The sequence below is a fragment of the Chrysochloris asiatica genome, unplaced genomic scaffold, assembly GCF_000296735.1.
Source record: "Chrysochloris asiatica unplaced genomic scaffold, ChrAsi1.0 scaffold00013, whole genome shotgun sequence".
Taxonomy (NCBI): Eukaryota; Metazoa; Chordata; class Mammalia; order Afrosoricida; family Chrysochloridae; genus Chrysochloris; species Chrysochloris asiatica.
In genome coordinates, this window is record NW_006408531.1 from 26,829,229 (window position 1) to 26,853,142 (window position 23,914).

At 35.2% G+C, this 23,914-nt stretch overlaps 1 protein-coding gene across 4 annotated transcripts in view; it reads left to right on the plus strand.

Moving 5' to 3' along the window:
* PTPRK (protein tyrosine phosphatase, receptor type, K) overlaps positions 1–23,914 on the plus strand; it is a 756,434-nt gene that overhangs the window by 548,475 nt on the left and 184,045 nt on the right. For all 4 annotated transcript variants that reach the window (XM_006834676.1, XM_006834677.1, XM_006834675.1 and 1 more), the window contains exons 8-9: positions 17,100–17,402; positions 22,443–22,552. In XM_006834676.1, the coding sequence (XP_006834739.1) occupies positions 17,100–17,402; positions 22,443–22,552 (413 nt within the window). The remainder of the gene's footprint in view (positions 1–17,099; positions 17,403–22,442; positions 22,553–23,914) is intronic.

Genomic DNA, 23,914 nt, shown 5'->3' on the forward strand with positions numbered 1-23,914 from the left:
GTGCTGTCGAGTCAGTTCCAACCCATACTGACCCTGTATAGGGTTTCCGAGGAGTGGCTGGTGACCTTGAACCATCGACCTTGCAGTTTAAACGGTGATGCAGTCTGGCGCATTAACCCACAGCACCATATAGATAGGTGATCAAAAACTAATTAATCTATTTGACTAAAAGAAATGCTTAAGTTTATCAAAATCATTGTAAGGAACCAAATGGATAGTACTTAGAATTGCATTGTAAGTCTTCGTTTTGTTTTGTTTTGATTTGGGAAGAGGGGTCCATGTCGTAAGATAGTGTCAATTAAAATGAGACCTTAAAATTTCATAAACTAATACAATTTATGTTAAAATTTCCTATTTTGAGTTGACTGACTGACTAATTTTATCAGGATTGAAAATGTTTATGAGGGTTTTGCAGTTGAGTAAAACAGATATCTATTCCTCCATCTACTGCTTATTCATTTTGATTTACAAAATACATAATAATACATTTTGTTTGTTATTTCTATCCAATCAAAACTAAAGAAATTTAGACTTTAGTCTACCTCTTAGAGTATCCAAATGGCAGAGTTATACTTTACCCTAAGGTTTTTTGTTTTTTTTTGGCTTTAATCTTTAATATGGGTCCTTGCCAACTCTTTCTCTTGTGCAGCCAGTGGTTGGGTTCAAACCACCATCTTTCATTCAACAGATCAGTGCTTATCAGTTGTACCCTCAGAGCTCCATTTATATACACCTACAAAGTCATATTTCATCATTGGTCTGACGGTCCATCTTACTAGGTGGTTTGTGTGTTATTATGCTAGAAGCTTTATCACCAATGTTTTAAATATCAGCAGGGTAGACAGTTTCAGCAGAGTTTCTAGGCTAAAACAGACTGGGAAGAACGAGCTGCAGAAGGCTTCTGAATGGTTAGCCACTAGAAACCTCATGATAGAGTGATAGATGAGGCACTCACCTAGTTCCTCCAGGAACTCAATATATAGTTGAGAGGGTGACTTTCTCATCCTTGGCTCACCCATGAGCTGAGGTCCTTGACTGGCAGCTTTTTGCTGTTGTTAGATACCATCAAGTCAGTACCAACTGAAAGTGACCCTATGTACAAGCCACCACTCGTCTGTTACTTCGTCGGACTGTGGTGGCTTGCATGTAATTCTGGAATCTATGTCACCAGTATTTTAAATACCAGCAGGGTCACTCACAGTGGAGAGGTTTCAGATGAGACTCCAGATGAAGACAGACTTGGAAGAAAGAGAGACTGACTACTTCAGAACATTTAGTCACTGAAAACCTTATGAAAAGCAGAGGAACCCTGTCAGGTAGCACCAGACTACTGAATGTCGAAACATGATGAAGAATATCAGCATATTGTCAGGTACAATGCTAGAAGGCAAGCCTTTCTGTTTGGAAGGCTCTCAAAATACAACTGGAAAGAGCTGCATCCTCAAAATAGAGTTGATCGTGATAACATAAATGGAGTAACGCCATTGGGACTTTCATTTGCTGATGAAGTACAACTCAAAATGAAGAGAAACATTTGTCAATATCTATTAATAATCAGAACATGGAATGTACAAATTTTGAATCTAGGAAAATTGAAAATTGTCAAAAATGAAATGGAGTGCATAAACATAAGTATCCTAGTTATTAGAAAGTTGAAATGGAGTGGTACTGGCCAATTTGAATCTGACAGTCCCATGGTTTATTAGCTCAGGGATGACAAATTGAAGAGGTATGGTGTCACATTCATCATCAAAAAGAACATTTCAGGATCTGTCTTGAAGTATAGCTCTGTCTGTGATAGAATAATATCCATGCATCTACATGGAAGACCACTTATACAACTGATATTCAGATTTACAAAACAACCACTGAAGCCAGCGATATTGAAATTGAAGAGTTTTGCATCTTCAGTCTGAAATTAATCAAACATACAATTATCTGAAGGCAAATGATAGAAACAGAGGTAGGATCAGTAAAATACAGCCGTGGTAATAGCAATGATGCTGGAAATTGCATGATAGAATTTTGCAAGACTAATGCCTTCTTTATTACTCACTAAGAAGACAAGAAAGATTAAATTGGATGTCAATTGAGACTCTGAAACTTCGTCAGCAGAGATATGCTAAAACAAATGGTTACAATGAGGAGGCAAAAGTGTTGGGTGGGAAATTTCAAAGGGAAGCTTGAGAAGACAAAGTCCAATGTAACGAAATGTGCAAACACCTGGATTTAGAAAACCAAATGGAAGACCATGCTCAGCCATTCTGAGACTGAGGTAACTGAAGTAAAAATTCAAGCCTCAACTTGAAATATTGAAGGATTCTATGGGTAATACATTGAATGATGAAAACCACATCAAAAGAAGATGGAAGAAATACATAGAGTCACTGTACCAAAAAGAAATGGTCAGTGTTCAACCATTTCAAGTGGTACCATACAATCAAGAGCCAATGATACAGAAGGACCAAGTCCAAGGTGCATTGAAGACATTGACAAAGAACAATGTTCTGGGAATTGATGGGATACAATGAAATCTTCCAACCAGCTGATCCAGAATTGGATGCACTCACTCACGTATGGCAAGAAATTTGGAAGACAACTAACTGACCAACTGATTGGGTGGAAGAGATCCACATTTGTGCCTATTCCAAAGTGAGGTGACCCAGTGGAATGTGGAAATCATTGGACAACATCATTAATATCACATGCAAGTAGAACTTTCTAAAGATAATTTAAAAGTAGCTGCAACAGTAAGCTTACAAAGAATTGCCAGATTCAAATGTGGATGTCGAATGTGGGATATGATTGCTGATGTAAGATGGATCTTGATTGAAAACAGACAATACAAGAAAGATGTTTAACTGTTCTTTACTGACTATGCAAAGGTTTTTGATTGTGTGTATCATGAGGAGCTACAGACAACATTTCAGATAATCAATGTTCCATAGCACTTAATTATGCTATACATAGACTGAAAGGTTTTGTTTGACTAGAATATGGTGATACTAAATGGTTTTAAATTAGGAAAGTTGTGTATCCATGTTGCATTCTTTAACCCTACTTAGGCTGAATGATGAGCACATAATTCAAGAAGATGGATTATGTGCAGAAGAATGTGGAATAGGGATTGGAGGGAGACTCATTAACAACCTGTGATATGCAAATGTACAACTTTGCTTGCTTAAAGTGAAGAGGACTGGAAATAATTACTGATGAAAATCAAAGACCACCGCCTCCAAAATGGGTTCCATATCATTGTAATGAAAACAAAAATCCTCATCACCGGACCAATAAATGACATCAAGATAAATAGAGAAAATATTGAGGTTGGCAAAGACTTCAATTTGCTCCTGTCAACCACCAACACACATGGAAACGGCAGTCAAGAAATCAAATGATGTATTGCATTAGACAAATGTGCTGTACCAGAACTCTTTAAAGCATTCAAGAGCAAAAGTTTAATTGTGAGTCTTTAGGTGCACCTGACCCAGCCATGGTATTTTCAGTTACCTCATAAGCATGTGAAAGTTGGACAGTGAGTAAGGAAACATATATTAAACATTGATGCATGAGTTATAGTGTTGGAGGAGAATACTAAAAGAACTATGGATTACCATAAAACAAACAAATCTGTATTGGAAGAAGTACAGCTAGAATGTTACTTGTAAGCCAGAATGGTCAGAATTCTTCTCTAATACTTTAGGCATAACATCAAGAAGGACCAGTCCTTGGAGACGGACTTCATGTTTGGTAAGTGTAGGGTCAGAGAAAAAGATGAAGACTGCCAATGAGATGGATTGACACAGCAATAGGCCCAAGCGTAGCAATGACTGTGAGTTTGGCGCAGGACCCGCCATAGTATTGTTCTGTTGTACATAAAATCACTCACTCAACAACAATGATTAGAATGTAAAAATTGGAAACAGTATAAAAAGAGTCAGTAGTTGGAAAATCTGGCCTTCATGATAGAAACGATGCTGGATACTGCATGATAGAATTTTGTAAGACCAACAACTTCTTCATTGAAAAACTTTTTACAACAACACAAAGGGTGGATATGTACATAAACCTTACCAAATAGAATACGCTGAAATCAAATTGACTACATCAGTGGGAAGAGACACGGAGAAGCTCAATATCATCAGCTATTCCAGCTAAAGCGGAATAAAATTGAAACAAGTCTACAAGAGCCAAAAAATGACTAAGACTATCCACCCTCCAAATGTAGATACCATTTCAAAAACGGAATAAAAAAATGCAGTAGACACTAATGACCAAACACCAGAAGAGTTCTGGAATGATACCAAGAACATCATGTATGAAAAAAGAAAAAGGTTATTAAAAAGAGAAAAAAAAAAAAGAAAAGACCAGGATGCATGTCAGAAGAGATTCTGAAACTTGCTCTTAAATGTAGAGAAGCAAAATGAATGCAGAAATTATGAAGTCAAAGAGCTGAGTAGAAAATTTAAAAGGATAGCTAGAGAAGATAAAGTATTATAATGAAATCCTAGAGTCAGAAATTCAAAAGAGAACAGGCTCATCATTTCTCAAGCTTACAAAAATGAAAAAAAAAAAAAATCAAACCTTAAGTAGCTATACTGAAAGAGCCTTTGGACAAAATATTGAATGACTCAGGAAGCAGCAAAGGAATATGAAAGGAATACACAAAATCACTCTACCAAAATGTTTGTTGATATTCAGCCATTTTGAAGAGGTAGTATATGAGCAAGATACACTAATACTGAAGTAGAAAACATTCAAACAGTACTGAAAACATTGGCAAAAAACAAGACTCCAGGAATTGATGGACATAAATTGAAATGTTTCAACAAACTTATGCAGTGCTGGATGTGCTCAATTATCTATGCCAAGAAATTTGGAAGATGGCTTTCTGGGCAACTGATCAGAGAAGATCCACTCCAAAGAAAGGCAACCCAACGGAATGCAGAAATCATTAAATAATACCATATTCCCCTAAATGTTGCTGAAGATAGTTTTAAAATAGTTGCACCAATAAGGAAGTTTCCAGAAATTCAAACTGGATTCAGAATAGGACATGAGACTAGGGATATATCATTGTTGACGTCAGATGGATCTTGGTTAAAAGTAGAAAATACCAGAAAGATGTTTGCTTGTGCTTTATTAACTATGTAAAAGTTTTTGACTTATGTGGATCATAACAAACTATGATTAATGTTTAAAAGAATGGAAATGTACTGACACTTCATTTTACTCATGATGAACCTGCACACAGAACAAAAGAGCATCGTTTGAACTGAACTAGTGTATACTGAAAGCCTTAAAATTAGGAAAGTACTAAGGGCTGGATTCCTTCACCATACTTATTCAGTTTATATGCTTATCAAATGATCCAAGAAACTACATATGAACTATATGAAGAGGAATATGGCATCAGGATTGGAGTATATTCAGATGACATAACCTTTCTTGAAACAAAGAGAACTTGAAATACTGACTGATGAAGATCAAAGATTATAGCCTTCAATGTAAAGGAAATAAAAATCTTCACCACTGGACCAATAAAGACATCATGAAAAATGGAGAAAAGATTAAAGCTGTCAAAGATTTCATTTCACTTGGATCTACAATTAATGCTCAAGAAAGTGTCAGTAAACAAATCAAATGATATATGGCAATGAGTAAGCCTGTTGCACAAGAGAGTTCTTTTAAATGTTAAAGAAAAAAGATGTCACTTTCAGGACTAAGCTGAGCTTGGCACAATCCTATTATTTTCATAAGGAAGACCCTTGCGGAATTCTATCAATTGTATTTCATATTGATATATAAAAAGTAAAATACTTTAGTAGGTATTGTGATAGAACAAGGCTTTGGATACCTACTATCTCAATTAATGTATTTTAGAATATAATCTTGCTCTTTCTTTAGAGTATTATTGTTTTTATTATTAATTCTGAAATTAATATATCCAACTCTATAGAAACATAATGAAGAAATGAATCTGCAATCAAAAATATAGGAAATGAAAACAGATATATTAATTTAAAATATTTTTATGTATTTCTTATAATGCATATATCATAGTATCACAATGCCTGGCACATAAGCACTTAATCAATGTTTGTTCATTTTTAATTTTCTAAATAAGGTTGCAATATCTTAGCACAACCCATTAGTAAGGAAATAAAAATCTTAAAGTGTCTTTTATTGAGACATTTGTGGTGTAATACAAATATTAAATTACTTTACCAAAGAAAGAAACTGGGAATAAAAATTTTATGAAAATGATGTGCAACAAGTAATCACAAAATCTTAGCATATAGGAGGATGATGTAAATAGTTTGTGGGAAATTTTCCTTATCTTTTATTCCATATTTTCAAGAAGAATATTACTTAGTCTTCTTTAGTAGTTGGCTCGAGCCACAGATATGCTTCATGGCCTCATATTTTCTGATTTATCTGGTATCAGTTGGGACAACTGAGATGACTCAGCTCTCCTACACGAGGTGCTGTAGGATAAGCACTTGATCTCAAGGTTTCAGCTGTAAGGGGATGGTTCAAACTCACCAGCCACTCCTTGGAAACCCTGTACAGGGCTGCTATAAGTCAAAATTGACTCGACAGCACACAGTATCAACAAATAGAGTAGTGGAGTACTGGTATGATGCTGTCAAATAATATTCTGGACCACAGATCACTTTGAACCTCAAGGTCGATGGTTCAAACCTACAAGATGCTCCTTAGAAATCCTATACAGGGTTACTATGAATGGAACCATCTCAGTAGCACTTAACAATGACACAGAGGTATGAGAAAGTACTGTAGCTGTGTAGAATAAGCAGTAGACTTCTAAGCACAAGGTTCAGAATAGGACATGGTTCATGCCCACCAGTCATTCCCTGGGAGAATGATGGGACTTTATGCTTCTTGGAATCTCTATACATGGTCACTGTGAGAAGGAACTAACTTGATGACAATTAACCACAACAGAGGTATCGGAATAAATATAAACAAGACTTTCTGAGATAAAGACTGGGAACCAGATCATTGCTACTTTCACCTCATTCTGTGTACCAAAGCAAGCCACAAGGTAAACCTTTGATATGAGGAAACGTAAATTACAACAGTGTGGATACAAGGAAGCTTGAAGAAATGAATCCCTAAGTGCAACAACTACAGAAGAGAATCAGGTTCTTATGTTCTATTTTTTATTAACTCTTGAACTTAAAATATTAAAAAACTTCTTGCTTTATTGTTCCAAAAATAAAAATTTTCAAGCACATTTTGTGGGCCTGCAACTGTACTTGGCATGAAAAATTTTTGCCTCATTCTTCAGCATAATCTAAGATGTAAATAATTTATCTTCTTCTTAGGGGTAAAGAAGGTATAAAATCTCCTCTAAAGTTTTGTCATTGTTATGGACAATTCTTCTTTAGTTAATTTATCATTATACTTCATAATATGAAGCAGTATTTTTCCCATAGTAATTTTTTTTTCTACTGTTTTATGCGTGTGATTTATGCTGTTGCTTAAATTTCATGTGAAACAAAAAAATTTTTGTGTGGTATAAGTAGGTTATACTCATTTCTTCTGTAATTCTGTTAATTTTGCTTTTTTCTGTTAATTCCAAGAATAAACAATTGCCAATAGAGACTATTTTATTTTTGGTTTTTAAGGAAAACAAATCAAATGGGATCTGCATTATCAGAAATAAATTTAAGTGCATCCCTTGATTGTAAATACATATTTCTTCCAACACCGTTGAATATTGTGGTTAAAAATACAGGTGAAATATTAATTAAAGGATTCCACATTTTTCAACTGTCTGAATTTTGAGAATTGGATTTCATGATAAAGTATACCCACCATTTCTTTGGCATTATTCTAGAAAGCATCCAAATGTTGATTCTATTAGAGTTTTTGATGAACTTCAGTAAGACTCTTGAGAGCCCAAAAAATGATTTTTTTTAAAAAAATTAATTTGATGATGTGCTTAGTATGATTGTGATGACACTCTGTATGAATATTACCCTAACTCAGCAGGAGAGCTCAGTGCTGCATACACCCTGTAACTTCACATCCCCCAAGTCCAAGCATGTCACCTCAGCATCTAACCCAGAAATACAGCCAAAGGAGCTGACAGTTGTCTTGTAACTATTCCTGAATATGAGACTACCTCATGTTACTATACTAAACAAGTCATCTCACCAAATTATCACTAACTCAATTTGACTCATGGGACCAGAGATGAAATCTTTTTGGCAGGACTGATGATGACATAACATTGAAAAGATGAGCAGTGTAAACGCTTGATTATCCTCAATCTTTACCATAAGGAAAAGATTGTAAATAAAAAGCATCTAAAGAGAAAAAGACGGTGTCTTCCAAATCACATAAAGTGGACTGTTTTTTTGTTTTGTTTGTTTTTCTTCCGCTAAGGAGTCCTGGTATGGCATTGTCAGGTCAGTGGTTAAAGTCACCTATTGCTCCTCAGAAACCCTATACAGAGTCACATCTCTTTGATATCTCATGCGAGTAAAATTTTGCTAAAGGGAATACAGAAACGGCTACAATTATACATTGACAGAACTTCCAGAGGTTCAAGCTGTATTCAGAAGAGGCCGTGGAACGAGGGATATCATTGCTGATGTACGATGGCTCTTGGCTGAAAGCAGAGAATATCAGTACGATGTTTACCTATGCTTTATTGACTGTGCAAATGTTTTTGATTGTGTGGATCATGACAAGCTATGGACAACATTGACAAGTATGAGTATTCTGAACACTTAATTGTTCTCATGAGGAATCTGTACGTGAACCAAGAGGCAGTTGTTCAAACAGAACATGAGAACACTGAATGGTTTAAAATTAATGAAGGTGTGCGACAAGGTTGTATTCTTTCACCATACTTATTCAATTTGAGCAAATCTTCTGAGGAGCTGGGTTCTATGAAGAAAAACGTGGCATCAGCATTGGAGGAAGACTCATTAACAACCTGTGATATGCAGATGATACAACCTTGCTTGCTGAAAGTGAAGAGGACTTAAAACATTTTTTACTGATGAAGATCAAAGAGCACAGCCTTCTGTATGGATTACATCTCAAGGTCAAAAAGACAAAAATCCTCACCACTGGACCAATAAACAACATTCTTATCAACGGAGAAAAGATTGAAGTTGTCAAGGACTTCATTCTTCTTGGATCAACTATCAACACTCATGGAAGCAGCAATCAAGAAATCAAAAGATGTATTGCGTTAAGCAAATCTATTGCACAAGACCTTTTTAAAGTGTTGAAGAGCAAAGATATCAGCTTGAGGACTAAGGTTCACCTGACCCAAGCCATGATATTTTCAATAACCTCATATGCATGTGAAAGCTGCATAGTGAATAAGGAAGACCATAGAAGAATTGATGCTTTTGAGTTATGGTATTAGAGGAGAATATTGAAAGTGCCATGGGTGGCCAAAAGAGCCAATAGATCTGTTTTGGAAGAAGTACATCCAGAGTGCTTAGAGGTCAAGATGACCAAACTTCGTCTCTCATACTTTGGACACATTGTCAGGAGGGACCAGCCGCTGGTGAAGGAGATCATGTTTGGTAAAGTGGAGGGGTGAGAAAAAGCGGAAGACCCCCAACGAGATGGATTGTCCAAGTGGCAGCATCGATGGACTCAAACAGGGCAACAATAGTGATGTTGGCCTAGGATCGGACAGTGTTTCGTTCTGGTCACTATGGGTCAGAAACAACTCAAAGAATTTAGCAACAATAATAATAAAAAAGGTGTCATGTTGTTTTCCTTTTAATCTTTTATTTATTTCTCAACTCACCTTTGTTCAAAAATGTTATGTCAATATTTGTTTTACATTAACAAATATTTGCTCTGGAAGTCAGAAAATTCAGTTCCCTTTTATTTGGTTATCTAAATGGAATGGAAATTATGCTTTGGAGTCAGTTTAGAAGATTTTTGAGGAAACAGCAGGCAACAGTATGAAGCTCCTGTCATGCTTTAGTGTTCTTAGTTTGTGTACATTTTTGACAAGAGCTTCCTTTTTTCCCATCTTTTCTTTACATGAGCTTTGGGACATCTTCTGTTTCTCTCAGAGTAACAGCTGGATAATAAGTTTTATCATTAAAAACTGACTCTAGGGAAATGTGATCCCTGCCCTTGATTCTCTTGTAGCTGCTAAAGCTTTTGTTTTCACAACTTTTTCAGAACAACTCGAGATTATGCCTACCAAAGAACATGGATATTGATTGACCTGTCATGTCACCTGTTGTGTGGCAAGCACCCACACACACACACACACCCACACACACATACACACAAATTGAATTTCCTTTTATCTCTTATCTAGAGCCACTTATTAAATTATCATGCTGTCAACAGATGCCTGGAAGTTAGCAGGTTCTACCTGTTCATATTGCCTTTGTTTTTATTAACTTTTAGAGGATTATTAAGAAGTTCACCACTTTATCCCATCTATTCAGAGTAAATATTTGATTAATTTGTCTACTTATTCTCAAGGAGGTTTCAAAAGGTTCATGGAAAATGGAATTAAAAAAAAAAAGGACTCTCTCTTCTTCTGCACTGCCTAAGGAGGAGGCAGCCATCTTGACCAGCATCATGGCTGCCCTCAGACCCCTAGTGAAGCCCAAGATCATCAAAAAAAGGATCAAGAAGTTCATCTGGCACCAATCAGATTGTTTTATCAAAATTAAGCGTAACTGGAGTAAGCGCAGAGGCATTGACAACAGGGTGCCGAGATGATTTAAGGGCCAGATCTTAATGCCCAACACTGGTTATGGGAGCGTCAAGAAGATAAAACAAATGCTGCCCAGTGGCTTCGGCACATTCCTGGTTCACAGTGTCAAAGAGCTGGAGGTGCTGCTGATGTGCCACAGATCTTACTGTGCAGAGAATGCTCACAATGTTTCTTCCAAGAACCGCAAAGCCCAGCTGGCCATCAGAGTCACCAACCCCAATGCCAGGCTGCGAAGCAAAGACAATGAATAGACAGCCTGTTTTCGAGTTTTATTTGTGCTAAATAAAATCATAAAAGCATTAGAAAAGAAAAAGATAATGGAATTCTCTCAACTTTTTTGAAGCCTCTTTGTATGATACTGGCTACAGGCTTAATAGTTAACTTTTCAGACATTCCTTTTGATTTTGTCATGATTTCTTGTATACCTGCATACTATAACACCTTGGTGAACAATAAAAAGAAAAAAGGAATAGGAAAAGTTAGTAAACTTACTTGTCAGCATTTACTCATTACATATGTTTTTATTTTTTATTTTAATTGAATAAGAAAGTTTTTGTTTGTTTGTTTGTTTTTTAATATTTATTGAATGTAAATGAATGGAAAAGAACTGTATGCTTATTTAGCTGTGTATTTATCCCCAAAGTACATTTTGTTGTTGTTGTTAGGTGCCATCAAGTCCGCACCGACTCATACTGACCTCATGCATAGCATAACAAAACACTGCCCAATCCTGGGACAACCTCACTACTGCTGTCACACTTGAGTCCATCGATGCTGCCACTTGGACAATCCATCTCAGTGGGGTCTTCCTCTTTTTCTCTGACCCTCCACTTTACCAAACATGATATCCTTCTCCAGTGACTGGCCCCTCCTGACAATATGTCTGCTCTATCAGAGACAAAGTTTGTCCATCTTGGCCTCCAAGGAGTACTCTGGCAGCACCTCTTCGAAAACAAATCTATTGGTTCTTTTGGCAACCCATGGCACTTTCAATATTCTCCTCCAACACCATAACTCAAAGGCATCAATTCTCCTACAGTCTTCGTTATTCACTGTCCACCTTTTGCATGCCTATGAGATTATCAAGGCTTGTGTCAGGCGCACCTTAGTCCTCAAACTAACATCTTTGCTCTCCAACACTTTAAAAAGGTCTTGTGCAACAGATTTGCTTAGTGCAACACATCATTTGATTTCTTGACTGATTCTTCCAAGAGTTTTGATAGCTGATCCAAGAAGAATGAAGTCTCTGACAACTTCAATCTTTTCTCCATTGATAAGAATGTTGTTTGTTGGTCGGTGGTGAGGATTTTTGTTTTCTTTACATTGAAATGTAATCCATACCGACGGCTGTGCTCTTTGATCTTCATCAGTAAATGTTTTAAGTCCTCTTCACTGTCAGCAAGCAAGGTTGTATCATCTGCATATCGTAGGTTGTAATGAGTCTCCCTCTAATCCTGATGCCATGTTTTTCTTCATATAATCCATTTTCTCAGATGATTTCTTCCAAAGTACATAGTGAAGTGGAAAATGGGAAAACGAGGACAATTCAACTCTTCCACTTATTTATTAATGTTATCTGTGCCCTCAATCTTATTCTTTAAATATGTCAAGATAAGTGAGCCCTTAATTCTTCTTAGTTCTTCTGCTGGTGCTCTTGGGCCTTATTTTATATATTTCACACAGTCTGAATTCCCTGATTGATGATCTAGGGAGAGTGTTACATATGAATGTACTGAATATACAGATTCCAAAAAGAAGTAGAAAGATCTGAAGATGTTTGACTTCATGGATTTTTAATTATTTTTAAACTATCTTAATTAAGCTGTTCCCGACTCACCGATTTCCAAACTGAAATTACTACGATTCTTCCTTTCTCCCTCCTATAGTCTAAAGCCACTATAGAAAGTAAATCGCATTGATGGGATCTACCAAATATACATTCTTATCAATGGAGAAAAGATTGAAGTTGTCAAGGACTTCATTCTTCTTGGATCAACTATCAACACTCAGTGAAGCAGCAGTCAAGAAATCAAATGACGTATTGCATTAGGCAAATTTGCTGCACAAGACCTTTTTAAAGTGTTGAAGAGCAAAGATGTCAGCTTGAAGACTAATGTGCGCTTGGCCCAAGCCATGGTATTTTCAATAACCTTATATGCATGTGAGAGCTGGACAGTGAATAAGGAAGACAGTAGAAGAATTGATGCCTTTGAGTTATGGTGTTAGAGGAGAATATTGAAAGTGCCATGGGTTGCCAAAACAACCAATAGATCCGTTTTGGAAGAAATACAGCCAGAGTGCTCTTTGGATGCCAAGATGGCCAAACTTCATCTCTCATTCTTCGGACATATTGTCAGGAGAGACCAATCACTGGAGAAGGATATCATGTTTGGTAAGGTCAGAGAAAAAGAGGAAAGACCCCCAACGAAATGGATTGTCCCAGTGGCAGCATCGATGGACTCAAGTGTGGCAACAGTAGTGAGGTTGTCCCAGGATCGGGCAGTGTTTCATTCTGCTGTGCATAAGATCGCTATGGGTTGGTGCTGACTCGATGGCACCTAACAACAACAACAACAACAAATGTACATGTTCACTCTCCTCAGCTAAATTCTTACCACTTAGCATTCTGTAACCCTTTTGCCTCCTCCCTAATAAGATCTTTCATTTTTTCTTAGTACATCATCTTTAGCAAATAATTGGCAAGCTCCTTGAAGTGTTGTATTATTTTCAAGTAACCCACCACAGTGTTTAGTATAGTGCATTTTATATTATAATATCTTTATTTCATAAGTAGTGGATAACTTCATCTAAATCTTGTGCTGCTGAAGGTTACTCCCTTGACAAAAATGTTACCTTAAAATGTTTGCAATCTTTGCTGTCTTTCCCAAATGTCCTCTTACCAGATTAGTCAAAAACTGAGAATTATTATGTCTTGGTGTGGTGCTGCAGCATAATGTGCTGGATCACAAGGTTTGTTTGAATAACAAGGTCAGCAGTTCAAGCTCACCAGCCACTCTTGCAAACCCTATGTAAGGTCGCTATGAGTCGAAATTGACTTGACAGCACTTAACAACATCATATAAAATTACATGTATGAAATTTCCAACATCAATTTGAAAATATAAAGTAAAAAGTTGTGAAGGACAAAGAACATTTAAGAAATTCCTAAACACTTGACTGTTCTCCATTGCTTTACCCTAGATATTATTATTTATTTTAGTTATAAATACTATTTACTCTCATCCGAATATGTGCTCTGTATTCACAATGCTAATTCCTTTACTTTAAATCATCTCATTTAATACTTTAAACAACCCAGCTCACATGTAGCATGATAATATTGTTGTTAAGTGCTGTTGAGTTGGTTCTAATTCATAGCAATCCTGTATGTGGTTTCCGAGGAGCAGTTGCTGATTTCAAACCACTGGCTTTGTGGTTCACAATCCAGTGCTGATTCTACAGTGCCATACCATGAGTCCTACATGTAACATAGTGGGTTGCAACCATATCTCTCTACTTCCAGTTATTATGACAATTCAAGTAATTATTCTGTGTTAGAAATTTAAATTTTTAAATTTTATTTTATAATGGAATTCTTTAATTAACCATCCATTAGTTAAAAAGAACTATTGGATCACATTAATGCATTTAGGCAGTTTTATTAGTGAGTTCTTTGATAGAATTTCCTTTCAATCAGTTTCATAGTAGTAGATCGGTTTTGCCACTGCTACAGTCTAATGATTTTAATATAAAAAACTATACAGGTAAGGTCACTGGTTGCTTAGCATTTGCAGTGAGGATATGGGGATAGCTAAAGGCATGTGGGGTCTCATTATGAGGGGATGCAAATGTTCTAAAGTGAATTGAAGTGATGGTTATACAACTGTGTGAATATACTAAAAACTGTACACTTAAAATTGGTGAATTGTAAGGTATGTGATTTTTTTTCAATAAAACAGCAATTAACAACAACAACAAACACACACACACACACACACAAAACTATACAGGTATTTGTGTCATTCCCTATCAGACCAAATAGAATTCAGAGAGGCTGCATAGTACATTGCTTGATATATATTCTTGAGAGAGCATGACTTCAATAAATGCAAAAGCATCATTAAGGCACGTGTCTCTTAAGAGGAAGTATAATTAGACAACAGTTCTCTCTGAGTTAATGCAGGTGTCAGAGTTCAAAAATTGAGTTTGCTTTAGGAGTCTTTGTATGTTTGTTTCTGAGTATTGTCCTGACAGAAGTCCTTCTGTGGTACTGTGGGTTAATGCCAATGTGGCTATTTGCATAACTGATATATGCCACTGAGGAAACCACAGTTGGGTTTATTTTGATTTGTTTTTAAGCTTTTATTGTAAATTGAGTGATAGTTTACATGGGAGAACATCGGTTTTACACTCATCATTTCATTTCAATAATTACAATCTCCTCTCTCCATCATCATTCAGCAGTATTTGCTTCTATTCCCTCTGGTTGTTTTTTGGGGGGCGATGGGGGTGGAGATGTACACAAAAACAATCAGGAATATATAATCATTTAAACAACCAAAGGACACATTCTGCAAGCCTGCTTCTTGGCTGCTAGCACACAGACTTTCTTTCTATGAGTCTAGAGTCCTCAGCTACTCGTTCTCTCCATGTCCTCATCTCTGCCTCCATCTCTGGTGTCACTGCTTCTCTGGATATGGGCCCATGTTCCACTTATGCTCTTCTCCCTTGATGGTCCTAGGGTCCTCTGTTCCTGGACTGTAAGATTAACTACTATCCCCTTTTTTAAACAATATATTTTAAAGACTAAATTAAACTTGTACAAAGATTCTTTGCTTCTTATAAAATGTCTTTCTATCTCTCTTTGTTTTCTTTACCAGTTAATATTGTAAGGAGAGTTTCTTCTAAAAATGATTAGAAATCTTCATCCTCCTTCCAACCTACTAATAGTGCTGAAGTCATTCATAAAATGAAAGTTATAAAGTAAGGATACTGGATACTGTGTGCAGAGTCAAAAGATTGATAGACATTGAAGAGCTAAGCATCAGATTTACCTAATGATTTATTTGTATGTTTGTGTGTGATATTTAATAGTTGTGAACTATTTAAGTACATTGAACAAGAATCCCAGTTTTGACCTGTCATCTGTGTTCTGTGCTAGCTACTTTTACATATGAAGAATTTGCTAAAAAAAAAAAAACACACACACACACACACACCCATATTGTGTATTTTTTGTTTTACTTATTTTCTAGTTATTTTGATTTAGCAAGAGTTTAAACAGTTTACTTAGAGGGCTAATGGGGTGACCCCATCAAGACCATGGCCAGGATGTTGACTTGGACAAGGCAGTATTTTATAGTTATCCTGGTATTGGAGTCCTGGTGTGGCACTATAGGATAAGCACTGAATCACAAGGTTGGTGATTCAAACTCACCAGTTGCTTCTTGGAAACCCTATATAGGATTGCTCTGGGTCATAACCAACCTCAATGGCACTTAACAACAACAACCATAACTGTGTATTGATTTCTTTATTTTGTAAGCATTGCCATAAACATGACTTTCATAAAGTAATTATCTTGATTAAGTTAAATGATTAAACTAAGTCTTGCATGAGAAAAGAATATTCTTGAGAAGCAGTGATGGATAGACTCCAGACTTTGGATCATCTAGTTCTGTTAGCATTTTCCAGTTGAGTGGACAGTCACCTCCCAGTTTGGCTTGGGTGACATAGAACAGGTTGCAAGACCTGTGTATTTCCTAGTAAAAATGGAAAAGAAATCAAGAAAGAAAGATGACAGTATTAATATCCATATGTGTTCTTGAAATGCTTCTTAGATTTGTTTTTTGCTTTGATTAACAACATCATTACTGAGGTAATAAATTGTAATTAATATCTGCATTACTTTTTATAAGTGGTAGTTTAATAGCACAATTAGAGTAATTAGTGTACAGCATAGCTTGGTGACATGACAAATCATAGAGCAGAACATGGTGACTCTTATCCATTTTGATACATTAGCTAATTCACTTGCTAAATAAGGACAAAAGAAAATGAAGATAGGGAATTGGGCAATAAAACAACAATAGAGGGATTGTAGCCATGTTTTCAGGTTTTAAGTTTTCCACTGAGTTCATGAGTATTATGGATTGTTGACATGGTATTTTATTTCTTTCCATTGATAAATCTTAGTTCCTGATTGAATCTTTAAAGGATAATGTGAATTTTAAAAAGAATATATGGATACAATTGAGCATTTCTGCATTTTTCTTGTTGTCTGTATGGTGTTGTTTTTTTCAGAATTATTCATGGTGAATCTGATTGATGTTTAAATTTCTTACTTAATTTTCAGAACCTATGAGAACTCCAAAGACTTTAAAGATTGCAGAGATACAGGCAAGACGTATTGCTGTGGATTGGGAATCCTTGGGATACAACATAACTCGTTGCCACACATTTAATGTCACTATCTGCTACCATTACTTTCGTGGCCACAATGAGAGCAAGGCAGACTGTTTAGACATGGACCCAAAAGCTCCTCAGCATGTTGTGAACCACCTGCCACCTTATACAAATGTCAGCCTCAAGATGATCCTAACCAATCCAGAAGGGAGGAAAGAGAGTGAAGAGACAATCATTCAAACTGATGAAGATGGTATGTTCATACTTTTTTTTTTTAGGGAGGGAATTCTGTAATTCCTTAAACTTTTCCTTACACTGCCAAATACTGAATTGTACCTGTAATCTGATGTGAACATTAAAAATAGTTTGCCTTTTGAATAAAAAGTCTTAATTTTCTTCAGATAAGCATCCAAATGAAATGTTGTCTTCACTTTTTATACAACGTAAATTGAAGTAAGAACTATGCTAAAAGTGTGAATTAAGTTTTTATTAAACTTTCAAAATAAGCCTCACTATTCACAGTACTATCTCAATTACATATTGTAACATGCACTTGAGTTTTTTCGATTAGGTTTTTGCATTTTACAAAATAATGCTAGTTGCTTTAGTTTCTGTAAATTCAAAAACAATATCATCATCCTTCATACATCTAAGCAATTGAAACTGTGCATGACTTCTGAATTACTAACTGATAAAAACAAACATGTGTATTAATTTTATAATAACCAAACACTTATTGTGGCAATATATGACGACTGTAAATATGAATACATTTCCTGATAAACAGAAAACAATTTGGATACTACACAAAAAACTTCGTATAAGGATAATATTCTAATAATAATGAAGGTGGTAATGATGTACCCTTTTAATGAAAGATACTTCATTTTCAAAACCTTCTCTTAAGAATAAATTTGAAAAAATAGTATATTATGTAATGAGTTGTGACAAAGTTGGACTGGAGTCATGAGCTTGATGTCCTGACACTAATACATCTGTAACCTTAGCAAAACCTTTAATCTTCCTTGCCCTCTGTTTCTCATCTCTACATGAATGATTTAAACTAGATGATGTCTTGAGTGCCATCCCCTACTAAAACTCTTTTACTTAATAGCTTGAAAGTATGGCTAAATTTTTATTTGTGTTTCAGAAAATCTGATGTATTTCCTACCTATGTGTTGTCAACTTCCTTCAAGTGAACTTTAGGGTCAGATCTATAGCTTAGTGTCTAACAAGTATGTAATTGCCATGAAATTAGTAATGTGCCATTGTTTGTAGAAGTGCTTTCTATCATTTCAAACTTTATTCCTCTGAAAAGTTGAAATGACCTTAGTTAATACTGGCATTGTGATAATGGAAAGTGAGTGGTTTTTTAACCTTATTTAACTCAATGTTTGAAGGAATCAGTTACTATAGTTCTTGAAGTATTCATAAAGTTATTCTCATAGCCCTAAATACTCTTATTTAACGATAGATTCATTGCTGTCTATTTTGAGGTAACTATTTCAGCAGTTATGTTGACCTTGAAATTAATTGAAGTAGCAAAAATATTTTAGCTAACAAACCCTGTCCTATAATACACACATACACACACAAACAAAACTAAGCACATGCTTATGCAGGAAAGAATGGTTAGGGAGGAAGGTTTCATTGGTAGATGTTAGAGATGGGATATTCTATGCATAGATCTAAAAGCGCTAAAAAATCTTTTCTCCTCTCAGAAAGTGGAATGGATTATTAAATATCAGTATCCCATTAGACATACTGTAACTCTTATTTTTGTAATAAGAATGTGCTGACATGTTTTACCGTCTGCACATAAAAGTTTTAAAAACAAAATTTTAATTGGCAATATTAGAGTCTGTTCCTTGAGTTTTGCTGCTTTGGCTCATCATTTTGATACTATCCTTTGGTATGGTATTTTAGTCTGCCTTTCTTTCCCACAAACATGAGAAAGCAGTCAGGATTATGTAATCTTTCTCATATTGAGTTCTATTTTTAAAAATATTTTCTGTACATGTACAATTAGATGATTAATAAGAAACTAAGTTTCTTTGAAATTTTAAATTCTGCCCCAAATTGATCAAATTAATGACTGTACTATTTATATTATCTAGAAATTGTCTTCTGGATACCATTAGCTATATATTCAGATTTCAATATTATTAGTAATTCTGGTTTTCTTAACCTCTGCTTTAAATTTTTATAGGTTTTAATGCTATTGAGCTGCATATTATTATAATTTGACAATATTATTGCAATGTACTACTAATCCCTTTTTCATGGAGATTGTTTTTCCTTTTGCTGTATACATATGTCTTAATGATAGAAGTGCAAACTTTCTATGAAGTATTTGCACAAATGCTATAAGTCTTCATATCTGTCCTTTTGAGCTCTTTACTTTTTCTATTGATGTGGCTCACTTGATGTGTCTGTCCTAATGTTTTAGGGGATGGGAGAAGAATATCTAAATCATAATCTCTTATTTCAAAGATCAATGGATTATAGTAATCTGATTAAGTCAGTCTTGATAAATTATTGCTACTCTGTATACACAGAAAAAGAATAAATTATCAACCATCTAATAAAAGGGTATAATTTCATGAAAAGAAATCTAGGGTTATCCATAAATCATGAGAGTTGAAGCTAAAATGATTTCCCACCAGAACCCTAAGGTAAAGCTTATATTTAATTTATTGCATACATTTTTTTAATGCATAGGTAGAACTTTTTTGTATAAGGTTTTGTTTTCATTTTTCATTCCACATTCATAAAAATCAATATTATGAAGTTAGCTCAGCAGAAAAACTTGGTTTGGGGACATTGTATGAGACTACAAATCTATTTTAAATATGCATTTATTACATTTTAATGTCTATAATGCTAATTTAATATTATCTTGTCCCACCCACATTTAATTTGCCCTCTCTTTTCAATTATGAGGCTATATTTTAGAGAAATTTCCTATACTCAAGAAAATGAGCTGGAATGTCTTTCAAATAAATTACAACTAGAGGAAAAGTCAGCATTTTGTATTCATTCATCGTTGCTGATGTGGGAACGTGAAGTGACATTCCTTGGCAATCTGCCCTCTACCATGCTAAGGGTCCTAATAACTTCATGCTATGTTTAGACAAATCACAGGGAGCTACAGACACTATCTCTACTTGTAGGCATTGCCTTCCTTCAAATGTACTGTTGTTATTGTGTGCCGTTGAGTCAGTTCTGATTCAGAGCACCAATGGGCTCAAACCTAACAACTGTGACAGGCTAGTGTTTCATTCTGTTGTACATAGGGTTGATAATGCATCAGAGCACTCGAAGGCACCTAACAGTAACAATTGGCAAAAGGGAAGATATATGAGGAGACTTCAGAAAGTTCATGAAAAAAATCTCGTTATCTTTTCATTCCATTTTCCCATGCACTTTTTGAAATTTCTTTATATAAGAAAAATGGAAAAATTACAAAAAACTTAGGGAAGCTAAGCTTCTTTCCAATCCTACTCCTTTTGTTGCAAAATTATACAAATATTTAAAAGCATTCCTATTTGTGAACAATTTGAAATACATACAGCATTTTGTAAAATTTGCAGGCCAACTTGTGTTTATCAAACATATGAAGTTATTATCATGATAAATATCACACAGAGAACATTTATTCTACATTTGGGGCTTTGGCCCCTTGTTTTCTCATCATCTTTTATTAGCGATACCTAATCACATTTGTAAGTTTGCATCATTTAAGTAGAAACTACAGATATTCCCCGATAAGCAAACAAATGCTCATGGCCGTGTTAGCAGATGTCACTTTCCCAACATGTTCTAGTAATGTAGAGATGAGAGTGTGTATATGCCTTTGGCTAACTTCTTCCCAGTCCGTCTCCTAAGATACAAGTACAGATCTTCTGAAGTTTACTATTGGCATCTCTGTTTACTGTAAGTTCTTTTTTTTTTTACACATTTACGATGAACATTCCAAATTATGTTACGATGAACATTCCAAATTATGTTAGTCATAACATCACTCATATTCTCCTCATAGATTGCAATGAATCTTACTCTTAGCACATATCATCACAATTTCTTGATGCTAAAGATGCAAAGCATTTCCTTTGATCCAGTGATTTTTAATTTATTTCCATCCTCACAAAATTGCTATATACTTTGAAACTACATTTCTAGATAATGTCATGTGTGAAGTTCACTGAAATGTTAGATTAAGAAAAACTATTAATTAAAAAACACACTTGTAGAATGTTGGGGAGGTATTTTCAAAGGAAGACCGTTTTAAAGCAAATTAGGATGTATAACATTTTTTAAACAGTAATATTTTTTTGTTTTTAAAATTTTCGATATTTTTTCATCAATCAAAACTAGCAGCTATGTAGTTATGTGACTAAATACCAACTGGGTATTTATGTAAAATCCATAAAAGGAAAACAGACTATTGAAAATGTATCTTGACTTTATACTTTTTGGTAGAAGTTGATGAATTATCTATTGCCACCACTGGGAATTGTAAGTTCTATATGGTGTGTGCAAATTTCAGGAGTGAAAGCTTCTGAAATCTTGTCAAATTTAGGAACTCTTGAAAGCTACTTATGATGATTATTTAATTCCAAATAAGTCCAGGGCTATAAAATGAATTGGTTCTTAGCTTTGAAAACATGCATTTCATCTAGAAGACTAAAAGAACATTTAACCAGTAATCTTAAACATCTTGTTGGAACTTGTCACTGATACTGTCACTTTCATTTTTTAGAACTGTAGACGTGATCATTACAATTATGTAATTCAGGTTGACAATTAAGGGGCATTTCAATTCAGTGCTATGTGATTTAGCTTTTGATTCCAAGGAGTATTAATTATTACTATAATTCATTATTTTATGAACTTTGTTTATGGATTCTCTTTAGGGGCTTATCATAATCTTCAAAAAATCTTTCAGGGAAATACATCTCTGTTCTTGAAACAAATTACAAATGAGATCTTCATGTTATTATAGGTATACAACAGAGAAAATTAGACTGTATAATTTATTCAACTCTCGGAGGTGATAGTATATTCTTTTGAATAAAAATAACTTTGTATTTATAAATTTTCTGTCTTCTAGGCTTCTAGACTTACTTTACATTCCCAGATAGCAAAATAAAGTTAGAGAACTGATCATAGAGATTATCTTTTTCTTAATATGCATTTTATTGATATAATGTTTATTTTTAATTTTGTTTATATAGCTAGTTCAATTTCTGATGTGAGCAGCTTCTAACCCAAAATATCTATGTATTTGTAGTGCCTGGCCCTGTACCAGTCAACTCCCTTAGAGGAACATCCTTTGAAAATAAGATCTTCTTGAACTGGAAGGAACCTTTGGATCCAAATGGAATTATCACGCAGTATGAGGTATTGGGACTACAAGGAAGTTAATTGGAGAGAAAAAGGAAAAATTAGAGGAAAAAATGGATAAGAAATAAATGGGGATTATTGTTGTTGTTGAATGCCTTCTAGTTGGATTTTCCAGGAGTAACTGATGGGTTTGAACTACTAACATTGTGGCTAGCAGTCCAGTGCTTATCCTACAGTGCCACATCAGCACTCCAAGTGAGGATTAGGAGATTAAAATCATTATTAGTTCCCTCTATTTTTATGTACAAATTATATGATGTTAAGATTCACAATCAAAATGAGTACTTTTTAGTACTCATAATTTTCAGATTTCTCAATTTAAATGGATTTTTTAAGGAAACAAGTTTTGTCTTGTTGAAACAGACTTTCTGATGTTTGTATTGAAAGATCACATATAAAAATCCTTGCTTTTAAATAAAAGATAATAGCTTAGGTTTCATAATGTGAATAGGGTGAGACTGTGAGTGTCAATTGTTCAGTTGTTACACAGTGAGGAATTAATATAAAAAAAGTTTGATGAAGCTAACTAATCAAAGCTTCATTCTACTTTGCATGTAAATCATTATGTTAATTTCCAACTGTTGTTGATTTTTTGTTAAGTGTCATTGAGTCAATTTCGACTCATCGTGACCCTGTATAAAATTTTCAGAGAGTGACAGTAGGTTTGATCCACCCACCTTGTAGTTAGCAGCCCAGTGCTTATCTGACAGTGCCACACCAGGATCCTAATTTCCAACATGAGAAACTAAAATGAAGAAACCAAAAGATCATTTCAATTGCACAAATGTGTAGCTCTCTTTCTAGTAGACATTGCTGATTAGAGTATGGTGGTGGTGGTGATGATGTGCCATGGAGTCGGTTCTGACTCATAGTGACCCTGTACAGGATTTTCGAGTCTGTAAATCTTTACGGGAGCAGAAAGCCTCATCTTTCTCCACCGGAACAGCTGGTAGTTTTGAACTGCTGACTTTGCAGTTTGTAGCCTGATTCGTAACCACTATGCTTCGTTGCTTAAATTCCTAGTGGTCATGGAGTGCAACTAGGAGCTCTGGTAGAGTAGTAGTTACATATCGGACTGCGAACCTCAGAAACAGCAGTTTGGAACTACCAGCTGTTCCGCGGGAGAAAGATGAGGCATTCTGCTGCCATAAAGATTTACAGCCGCGGAAACCCTGTACAGGGTGGCTATGAGTCAGAACCGACTCCACGGCACATAACAACAACAACATGGAGTGCAACTGGAATTCTGGCAATGCTATGTAAACTGCTTGCCTACAAATCCGAAGATTGATACACCAGCTGTTCTACAGGAAAAGGATGTGTCAGGCTCTCTGGATAAAGGTCTACAAACCTGGAAGT